Here is an 11,085-nt window from a genome sequence, read left to right on the forward strand (position 1 = left end):
AATGCAATTTGGTGTTGTTGCTGTTGTCTAGCCTGACATTCACGGCTGATGGAATTCGAGGCTCCTCCAGGCCTCAATGTCTGTCACAACATCAAAGGGGACGAACGATTTTGTTTCCATCTAAAATGAGGAAGTGCTGGAGTTCAGTAACCGATACAGCTTAGAGGAAGAATGCCTCTGCTGACATTGAACCCAGACAGAGACATAACACTAGCTGCCCTGTTTAGCCAAGTCTTGAGCCCGCTGGTATCATCATGATGTCCTGTAGCTCAGTGGTTAGAGCACTCACCTCACAAGTGAGAGGACCCTGGTTCGATTCCCGGGCGAAGCAAAAACCTTAGGCAAGTTTCCTGACTCCACACACCACTGTTTACCCATCAGTTAGTAGGAACCCGGGCTTTAGTTGAGTGCGAATCTCTATAATCCCTTCAAAAACAAAATTAATAATTTGGTCACTCAATCCACGACTGTTTGTGGGACACTACTCTATGCAATTGGCTGCCGCGTTTCGCCCACAAAATATACAGTCGATTCACTTTACAGTATATTCTCTGAAGCGCTTTGAGACGTCTCGAAGACGTGATAAGGCGCTATATCAATGCAAGGATTATTATTATTATCATAGCCTCAGTCGCTCACACTCACACTCTCTCGTCACAGGTGGAACATGTGATGGAGAATCTTCACAAACAGAAGTCAGCTTTTTACAAGAAAACCATGGACGTGAGTCTGCCTTTCACTGCCACCGTTTAGCTTTCAGCTACTACGCCCCCAAAATCTGGAACACTCTTCCTCTATCTCCCCGCCTTTCCCCTTCCCTCCCCATCTTCGGGTCGCACCTGAAGACCTTCCTCATCAACCGTGCCTACGGCCCCCACGTAACCTTCTCTGCTCTAATGGGAAAAGTCCTAACTTCTCCACTGTCCTCATAGCTAAGTTTCCCCATTCCTGGTATCATTCTCGTGAATCTCCTCTGCACCCTTTCCAGTGCCTTAATGTCCTTCCTGATGTAAGGTGCCCAGAACTGGACGCAGTACTCCAGCTGAGGCCTAACCAGTGTTTTGTATAGATTAACCATAAACTCCCTACTCTTATACTCTATGCCCCTACTAATAAATGTCTACATTGATGTCTTGATGATGTGAAAAGGTCATGAAATGCAAAGATGATTGTTATACAGTAAAACTCGCATAAGTCTTATCTTTATAAATCATTTAATTGCATATGTCTATATGTGGAATCCTGCACTTCAGTGGTTAGAGCGCTCGCCTCTCAAGTGAGACACCTGGATTCGATTCCCGTTAGGGTAAAATTTTGAGCAATTTTCCTTACTCCACACGCCTCTGCGTACCTAGCAGTAAGTAGGAACCCGGTTGTTAGTCGATTGGTGGATTGCTTTTCCGGGTGTAGTAATCCCCTCAAAAAAATAAATCGGTCACTTCAATCCACGACTGTTTGTGGGACGCTGCAGTACGTAATTGGCTGCTGCGTTTCGCCCACAAAATATAGTGCCCATTCACTTTACAGTCTGTTCTGGAAGCGCTTTGAGACGTCACAAAGACGTGATAAGGTGCTATACCAAATGTTAGGATTATTATATTTATTCGCCCGAGTCCCATTTAGTTTCCTATTTCTCTACACAGCTCATATTAATCGCCTTCGTATCACCGCTCCCCTACCCTCCATTCCTCCCGCACTTACCAGCAGCATTGAATTACAGTGAAGATTATTGATTAAATCGGAGTTTGTCTGTAACTCGGACTTCACCTAAGTCATATTAAATGTTATGGACCCTAATACAACAAGATACAACAACAAGATTCCATTTATAGAGCGCCTTTCATGTCGGGAGGACGTCCCAAGGCGCTGCCTAATAACGACTTATGTGAGTTTTACTATTCATTACTATTCAAACGCAACTTGTTGTACGAGTTAACACTAAGCATTGTGGTCATTCACCGCAGTCCAAGAAGACGTACGAACAGAAATGTAAAGACAAGGATGAGGCTGAGCAGCAGATGAACAGAAACACTGGATTAACCAACGTTAAACAGATAGAGAAGGTAATAGCCACCCCCCAACTTCCATGTGTGTCTAGTTACTGATCACTAACCTCTGTGTGTGACTAGTAACTGATCACTAACCTCTGTGAATTTCTGTTCCAGCTCCAAGCCAAAGCTCACCAGAGTAAGCAAGTGGCAGATGAGGCTGGTGAGTGCGTGTGTGGGGGTTCTGGGTGGAGAGGAGGGTTGGGGGTTCTGGGGGTCGAAGTGGTGGGAAGGGGGTGGCGATACACACTGGGAGGGTGGGGCTGTGGGAGGTGGGGAGGAGGTGTTGGGTGCAGATCTGGGGGAGGGGGTCCTGGGTGAGGGGCAGCGGGGGGGCTAGGGCTGGGTTTGGTAGGGGTGGGAAGGGGTTGGTGGTACACCGGGGGGTGGGGGGGAGGGGGGAGGCAAGGACTAACATGCTCTGACGTTGTGCTCAGTGACTCCTGGGCCCTTTAATCCCACTCTGGCCGTGGACAGTCCCATTGAGGGTTTGAATATTAAAATGAGGCTTAAGGTTTCACTCTGCCCAGGAATTGAACCCAGGTCCTCTTGCTCGCAAGGCGAGTTCTCCAACCACTGAGCTACAGGCCTCCACTCTGTCGCCAGGGTTTGACTTGCTCCCCACTCCCGAGGACTGACTGATGTTTGTTAACTCTCCCCCCACATCCCCCACCCCCACACAGATCGAGTCTACTATCAGAACGTTTCGAACCTAGAGAAGATCCAGAAGGACTGGGAGACAGAGCACATACGGACATGTGAGGTAGGAGCCGCCTATTGCAAACAACAGCGACAACGCGCATTGCACAGTGCCCTTCACGCGGGGCTGCCTCTCGGAGTGCTTAACAGCGGCAGAGCTTGACACCGAGCCGGGCGGGGGTTGGGGGGGAGAGGGGAGGTGACTGTAAGCTTGGTCAAAGAGGAAGGTCTTCAGATGTGATCTGGAAATGGGTGCAAGGCGGAAGGATTGAGGGAGAGAGTTCCATGGTTTCGGGACTTAGTGGCTGAAAGCACGGCCACCGATGCTGGAGGGGGTGGTATGAGGGACAAGCAGGAGGCCATAGCCAGCCGAGCAGAGGCAGCGGGTGGTGGAGTGGGGAGGTAAGAGATACCTGTCACATTTGTGACACATGTATCTGCTCCTTTAACATTAAAGGTACAATGTGGTTGACACATCCCACAATCAATTATATGCATTAATAAATTAGAAAACAGTCAAGACAGTGTAGAGCTTTACTGTGTCTCTAACCCTGACCTGGGAGTGTGGACGCACAGTGTAGAGGAGCTTTACTGTGTCTCTAACCCTGACCTGGGAGTGTGGACGCACAGTGTAGAGGAGCTTTACTGTGTCTCTAACCCTGACCTGGGAGTGTGGACGCACAGTGTAGAGGAGCTTTACTGTGTCTCTAACCCTGACCTGGGAGTGTGGACGCAAGGTGTAGAGGAGCTCTACTGTGTCTCTAACCCTGACCTGGGAGTGTGGACGCACAGTGTAGAGAGAGCTTTACTGCGTCTCTAACCCTGACCTGGGAGTGTGGACGCACAGTGTAGAGGAGCTTTACTGTGTCTCTAACCCTGACCTGGGAGTGTGGACGCAGTGTGGAGGGAGCCGTAGTGGTGCATGCTCAGTCATTCAACGTGAATGTGTTGGATCTGGTTTAGATGCTGGAACAGCAGGATTGTGAGAGGATCCACGGCCTGAGGAACACCATGTGGGTCCATTCCAACCTGCTGTCACAGGAGTGTGTGGCCAATGACGAGGTGAGAGCTCAGCACTATCTCTACACCGGGCACGTGTGGACACTGAGGGGTGGGGAAGGTCCATTTATAGTGTGGAATCATGTAGCGTAGTGGTTAGAACACTCGCCGCGCAAGCGAGAGGACCTGGGTTCGATTCCCAGGCAGGGTGAAACGCCAGGCAAGTTTCCTTAGTCCACGCGCCTCTGTGGCGAGTTTCCTTCCTCCCCACCTCGCAGTAAGTAGGAACCCGGTTGTTAATCGATCGCTTTTCCGGGGAGTAATAATCCCTAAAAAAAAAAGTGATTTGGTTACTCAACCCACGACTGTTTGTGGGACACTGCTGTGTGCAATTGGTTGCCACGTTTAAGCCCACAAAGTACTGAGTCAGTTCACTCGGGAGTATAATCTGTGCATCGCTTTGAGAGTCTCAATGAGGTGATAAAGGCACTGTATCAAATGCTAAGATTATTATTATTATTTTGTGCATATTTTATTATTAGTGTCCAAATTAGTGTGCATTGTGAGACCCAGAGCTTGGTGTCCCCTGGCCTCACATTGTGAGACATTCTGTTCCTCGTCACAGATGAACTCTTTCTCTCTCTTATACACACACACACACACAGTCTCACTCTCACACACACACGCACTCACTCTCACACACACTCACTCTCTCTCACACACACTCACTCTCTCACACGTTCTCTCACTCTCTCACACACTCACTCTCTCACACGTTCTCTCACTCTCACACACTCTCACACACACTCACTCTCTCACACGTTCTCTCACTCTCACACACACTCACTCTCTCACACGTTCTCTCACTCTCACACACTCACACACACACTCACTCTCTCACACGTTCTCTCACTCTCACACACACTCACTCTCTCACACGTTCTCTCACTCACACACACTCACTCTCTCACACGTTCTCTCACTCTCACACACACTCACTCTCTCACACGTTCTCTCACTCTCACACACACTCACTCTCTCACACGTTCTCTCACTCACACACACTCACTCTCTCACACGTTCTCTCACGCTCTCACACACACTCACTCTCTCACACTCACGCTCTCACACTCACGCTCTCTCACACGTTCTCTCACGCTCTCTCACACACACACTCACTCTCACTCTCTCTCACACAGTCTCTCTCACACACTCACACACTCACTCTCTCTCACACTCACACTCCCTGGTAATGAGATGCAACTGAGCACGTGATGTTGGGAAGTGAAAACCTTGCCAGCTTTTGGGCTGAAGATTCTCATCGTTCTTTTTTCCTTAATCCTCCTCATCTTCCTCAGACGTATGAAGAGATCCGGAAGGTTCTGGAACAGTGCAACATCCAAAAGGACTTGGAATTCTACGTAGACTTGAAGCGAACTGGCGACACACCCCCAGGTAGCCTCCTTCCCGCCGTCCTGTCAGGGGTGTGGGGGTTGGGGGACGTAATATAATGTGGATCTTCCAATGAATCACACAGGCCCGCTGTGTGCTGCGAGTCCTGTAGCTCGGCGGTTAGAGCACTCGCCTTGCAAGCGAGGGGACCTGAGTGTTGAGGCTGAAAACATGGCTGCCGATGGTGGAGGGGATGAGGGACAAGCAGGAGGCCAGAGCCAGTTGAGTGGAGGTGGGGGTGGTGGAGTGGGGAGTAAGCCAGTCTATAAGAGAGGTGTGGAGATGCCAGGGCATGAAGGGACTTGTAAACGAGTGGATCTTGAAGTCGATCCGTTCTGTGACAGGGAGCCAGTGGAGCCTGGCGAGGACTGGGCTGATGGGGGTGCGGAGTTTAGTGTGGGTGAGAATCCGGACGGCAGAGTTTAGGAGCAGTTTCGAACACACACACACACTCGAATGAGAGTGATTACTTGGGGTGAGATACTGAGAGTGTTCAGGGCTGGGCATGGTGTGAAGACGGATTATAACAGAATTTTAGGCATCTGATAAGTGCGTGTGATAGGCTGTGATGCTCTCTCTCCCCCCCCCCCGTCCTCACCAACAGCAGAATATTAATATAAATACCATTTCTTTCTCAGCTATTATCCCTTATGAGAATTATTACAATGCCCAGAGGGGGCTGAGTGGACCCCGGAATTCCAACAACACAAGGTAATGGGGGGAGGGCTGCTCCAGACTGTTTATTACACCCCCCCACCCTCCCCACCCCCTTTATCTGAGCGTGTATTACCTGTGCTCTCACCTCTGGGTCACCTCCCGCCCCCCCTCACCCAGACTGACATCGGCCACAGCACATTGGTCCACCAATCATGTTGGGAGGAGGCCAAAAGATGGAGCCAAGTTGGCCAAATCCTGACCTCACCCCCTACACCCAAAGTAACCAATCCTCAGCCCAAACGTCTCCCCAGAGTTGCTGATCTCAGCCTGGTCCCTGGGCGAGGGAGGGGGCTGACGTTCCAATCAAATGTGTAGATTAATGTTTTGATAATTGGCTCATCGCTTCCTTATGTTACAGACGGAACCCCCTGCCAGTACCGCAGAATGCATGTGAGTCAGCACACGCCAGCACACGCTAGCACACGTCAGCACATGCCACCACACTCCAGCACATGACACCACACGCCAGCACAAGCCAGCTTGTTCGCCTGTACACTCTTGGCTTCAGTTGCAAACCCCACTCCGCTCCTTGGGATCTGGATCCCTCCATCCCTGCCTCTTGCTGTCTCCTAGATTGCAATGAGCGCACTCGTCCGTTATTTTTGCTCTCTCTGTCGCACCGTCCACCTCCTCCGCTCATTCCCTCCATCCCACCATCGATGGTCGAGCTTTCAGTTACCCCTCCACCCTGTGACTGTAGGCACAGCTGAAGAGGAAGCTCCTCAGGCATGATCCGATGATGGGTGAGGAGGGGCAAGAGGCAGAGTTCCAGAGTTTCAAGGCATAGTGGCTGAAAGAATGGTGGAGCGGAGGGGAAGGGGGACAAGCAGAAGGTCCGAGCCGGCTGAGCAAAGTGGTGGGGGTACGGGGGAGGGGGTGGGGGGCGTAGTGGTGGTAGAGGAGTGGGATGTGAACTGGAGGCTTGGCCCGAAACAAGGAGAAATGCTCTTTAAGTTGGAGCCGGGCTGCCGGTTTGGGAGATTGTTGTACAAACGCTAGTCACGCTGTCCTCAGCTCGCTCACTCCCTTTTATTTTGTCTCCTTCCAGATGACGAGTCTCAATATGCAACGATTGGAGACAGCTCCTACAGTTTATTGCAGCACTAATAAGTGTAAGTGGCTTGTGCGTGAGTTCTGACACTCCTCTTTCTCTGCCCCTCCCCACCGTGTCCTGAAATCACTATGTAGATGCTCCCACGTTTGTGATCAAATTGGCTGCTATGTTTCGCTCACAAAATACACAATCCACTTTACCACATATCCTGCGAAGCACTTTGTGACGTCTCGAAGACTTGATAAAGCGCTATGCAAAATTCATTATGTTTCCACTACAAATGGATAGTCACTATATAATATTCCCCGTGAAGCACTTTGAATGTTATAACTGCCGCATGAGCCTGGCTTCATTGATCGCACTCCTGCCTCATATGTCAGAGAGTTGTGGGATTAATCCTTTGAGCTCGTAGTCGAGGCTGATGCTCCAGCAGTGAGCAACGCAGAGCACTGCATTGTTTCAGATGAGAGGTGTTTCCGTCTTTGCCTGCTCGATAAAGATCCCGCAAAGCTATTCAAAATGAGAAAGGAGTTGGCCGGCAATTCCCTGAATAAAATCGACCCTGTTTGTGGAACGTGTCCAAATTGGCTGTCACATTCACCGACAAATACACCAACAAAGTCCCCGCACTTTCCACTAAATCCTATGAACAGCTTTGAGGTTGCCAAGCTTCCCTTGGTCTATCCCCCTATTCCTCTGGCTGTTTCTCCTCCTTTGAGCACTTCACCCTCTACCATCCCTCCCCGCTCTCCCTCAAAATCCTCCTAGTTTACCGCTCCCCCACCCCCCAAACCTCCTGGCTCCTTCCTCCCGTCTCCTCTCATCCCTGTTCCTCTGCACTGAACCCCTGCTCATAATGGATGATTTCAACCTCCACCTAAACTCCCCTTTGCACCACCTCCTTGGATTTCACTGGCCTCCTCTCCTCCCCAAACTTCACCCTCCACATCGACCTTGCCGACCCACAACTGTGACCACACCCTCGACCTCATCATCACACACAGCCTTGACATTCCTGACCTGTCTATCACGGACAAGGCCACCTCGGACCACTTGCTCATCTCTTTCTCCTCATCCCCCTCCCCTCTTCCAAACCCCTCCACCATTTTTTTCCACCCCTGGAAAAAGCTTTCTCCTGAGTCCCTCATAAATGCCCTCTCTTCCTCAGACCTCCTCCCCCTCTGGCCTCCACCCGCGGGTGATCCTGATGCAGCCATCGAATGATTGTATCTCCACAACCTTCAATTCCCCTGGCTCCCCTGAAACCCACTTGCTCCCCCTGGTACAACAGTCATTGTAATTTTGTTGTCGTTGTTGCCATCTCCGCTCACTCAAAACACAAACCCGGATGCTCGAGCGCAGATGGTAGAAATCCGGCCTCATGATTCACTGTCAGCTGAGGCTTGGCAACTCGCATCTACCACCTCTTCCTTTCACAGGCCAAAACTGACTTTTACTCCAAAGTCATCCTGGAGGCAAATAACAATCCAAAGACGCTCTTTTCCACCGTCCATCACCTCTTCCATGTACCTCTTTCAAGACCCCTCGATCCTCACTTCAAAGGTCAAGTGCGAAGAGGTCCTAGAACCTCTTCGCCTCTTTGGCTGCATTGTCCTCCCTGCCATGTCCCCTTCCACCCCTCCCTGACTATTCACTCTGTCTTCTCCGGCCACTGCCCCTACATAGATGCAAGGATTATTACAACAACAACAAAAACAACAAAATTACATTTTATTGTGCCTTTCACTTCGGGAGGACGTCCCAAGTTGCTGGATTAATTATGATTTTTATGATTATCAAATTTATATAATATGAACTCGGAATATTTCCTCGCTCCCCAAGAGGAGTTTCCAGGGCAATGTTGGCCTCTCACACGTTCCATCTTTCTCGCCAGTACATCTTCGGTCAGAACTGAAATGACTTTCCTTCCTCGGTTTCCTTTAGGTGTGAGTCGAGAACAAAGCGACAAAGGAAAAATCTCCACCTCGATTGACCTCCAGGAAGTCAAACCCCTCATCTCCGGCTCCAGGTCTCCCCTTCCTCCATCTGTCACTCGCCTTGTCCAGGCGAAGCCTCTGTGCCGTCCTCCCTCCAGGGTTGATATGGTCCCATCAGATCCCTTGGAAACTCACATCAGTCTCTCCTCTAAGAACTGCGGCCATTGACTATAGGCGGCGCTGATTGGATGCTAAGGTGGTACTGCAGCGCCACCAGCAGGCTCACACCGGAATTACAGAGACAACAGCAACAACTTATACTGTATTACACTTTTCCCTCGAGTAATGTCTTGGACCCAGTATCCTGTGACAGCCGAGCCAGGAGCGTCAAGTGCCTCGGGCGTTCTCTCAACTTGAAAGGCGCTGTATAAATGTAAATTTGTATTGCAAATTATATTAACGCCTTATAACGACTTCCCAAAACACTTCGCAGGACACACAACGAAGTTGTGTGGCTGTGACAGTACTTTGCGGGCAAATATACATTTGAATTGTACTGTAAATTGTGTTGTATTTCACGTTCCAGTAACGCTCCTTTTTGAAGATGTCTTCTATTCTCCAATTTAACACTGCCATGTGAAAATTCTGAGCTTGTGTCTTTGTTCCTGATTATTTAAACACCTTCCTCGCCGGTCTCCCCAGCTCCATCATCCACAAAATTCAGCTGATCCCAAGCTCCGCCGCCCGCATACGCACCCATAGTAAACTCCGTACTCCCTTCACACCAGTTCTAGCCAGGCTTCGTGGGATGTCTATTGCCAAAAGGATTGGTTTCAAGATAGTTGCACTCGTTTTCAATCTTTCACTCTTCATAGATTTTCATAGATTCATAGAATGTTACGGCACAAAAGGAGGCCATTCGGCCCATCGAGTCTGTGCGGCTCTTTGACAGCATCACTTTCACTAACCCCAATCACCAACTTTCTCCCCATAACCTGCAAACCCGTCCTCCCCAGATACCTATCCAGTTCTCTCTTAAAAGCTGTTATCGAATCCCTTTCGGGCAGATCATTCCAAATTCGAACAACTCGCTGAGTGAAAACATTTCTTCTAACCTCCCCTCTGCTTCTTTTGGTAGATATCTTAAGACTATGACCATGAGTCACAGACACACCTACCAGTGGAAACAGCTTTTCCCTATCTCGCCTGTCGAAACCTTTCATGATCTTGAAGACCTCTATCAGGTCCCGTGTAACCTTCTCTGCTCTAAAAGGAAAAGTCCTAACTTCTCCACTGTCCTCATAGCTAAGGTTCCCCATACAGGATACAGGATACTATTCATAGAATCATAAAGTTATACAGCACAGAAAGAGGCCATTCGGCCCATCGTGTCTGTGACAGCTCTTTGAAAAGAACTTCCAAATCAATCCCACTCACCCGCGCTCTCCCCACAACACTGCAAACTTGTCCTCCACCAATAATTATCTACTCTCTTAAAAGCTGTTATCAAATCGGCTTCAACCACCCTTTCAAGCAATGCATTCCAGATCCCAACAACTCACTGTGTGAACACAGTTCTCCGCACCTCCTCACCAGTTTCTTTTAACAACTTTTAAATCAGTGTTCTCGGGTTACCGACCCACCCTCCAGTGGAAATAATTTCTCTTTGTTCACCCGATCAAATCCCCTCATAATTTTGAAAACTTCTATTAAGTCTCCTCTTAACCTTATCTACCTCAAGAATAGTCCAAGCGTCTCTAACCTTTCCTCATAACTGAAGTCCCTCATTCCTGGTACCATCCTATAAATCTTCTTTGCACACTGTCCAATGTCTTGACATCCTCCTAAAGTGTGGGGTCCAGAACTGAACACAGTCTCTCGCTGAGGCCTAACAAGTATTTTATAAACGTTCATCATAACTTCCTGACTTTTGTATTCTATGCCACTGTTTATAAAGCCTAGTATCTTGTATGCTTTTTTTAAAAACAGCGTTATCTACCTGTCCTGCCACCTTCAAAGATTTACTTGCATATGCATGCTTGTCACTTTATTTATTAAGTCACTAGAAACAAATGGATGCATTTTACAGTAACAACAAATTACATTGTATAACACCTTTTACGTCAGGAGGATGTCCCAAGGTGAGGGTGACTGAAGGTGGAAGGTCTTGAGATGGGCC

The 11,085-nt window shown here is 49.2% G+C and overlaps 1 protein-coding gene across 1 annotated transcript in view; it reads left to right on the forward strand.

Annotated features, from left to right (window-relative positions):
* The window catches only part of pstpip2 (proline-serine-threonine phosphatase interacting protein 2), a 29,736-nt gene extending 19,945 nt beyond the window's left edge, over positions 1 to 9,791 (forward strand). Inside the window, exons 6-15 of the mRNA XM_007908913.2 lie at positions 661 to 723; positions 1,965 to 2,063; positions 2,166 to 2,211; positions 2,732 to 2,811; positions 3,711 to 3,809; positions 5,105 to 5,201; positions 5,837 to 5,909; positions 6,274 to 6,305; positions 6,964 to 7,027; positions 8,914 to 9,791. Of these exons, the coding sequence (XP_007907104.1) occupies positions 661 to 723; positions 1,965 to 2,063; positions 2,166 to 2,211; positions 2,732 to 2,811; positions 3,711 to 3,809; positions 5,105 to 5,201; positions 5,837 to 5,909; positions 6,274 to 6,305; positions 6,964 to 7,022 (648 nt within the window). The 3' untranslated portion in view covers positions 7,023 to 7,027; positions 8,914 to 9,791. The remainder of the gene's footprint in view (positions 1 to 660; positions 724 to 1,964; positions 2,064 to 2,165; positions 2,212 to 2,731; positions 2,812 to 3,710; positions 3,810 to 5,104; positions 5,202 to 5,836; positions 5,910 to 6,273; positions 6,306 to 6,963; positions 7,028 to 8,913) is intronic.
* The last annotated feature ends 1,294 nt before the right edge of the window (positions 9,792 to 11,085 follow it).

The sequence above is a fragment of the Callorhinchus milii genome, unplaced genomic scaffold, assembly GCF_018977255.1.
Source record: "Callorhinchus milii isolate IMCB2004 unplaced genomic scaffold, IMCB_Cmil_1.0 Scaffold1, whole genome shotgun sequence".
Lineage (NCBI taxonomy): Eukaryota > Metazoa > Chordata > Chondrichthyes > Chimaeriformes > Callorhinchidae > Callorhinchus > Callorhinchus milii.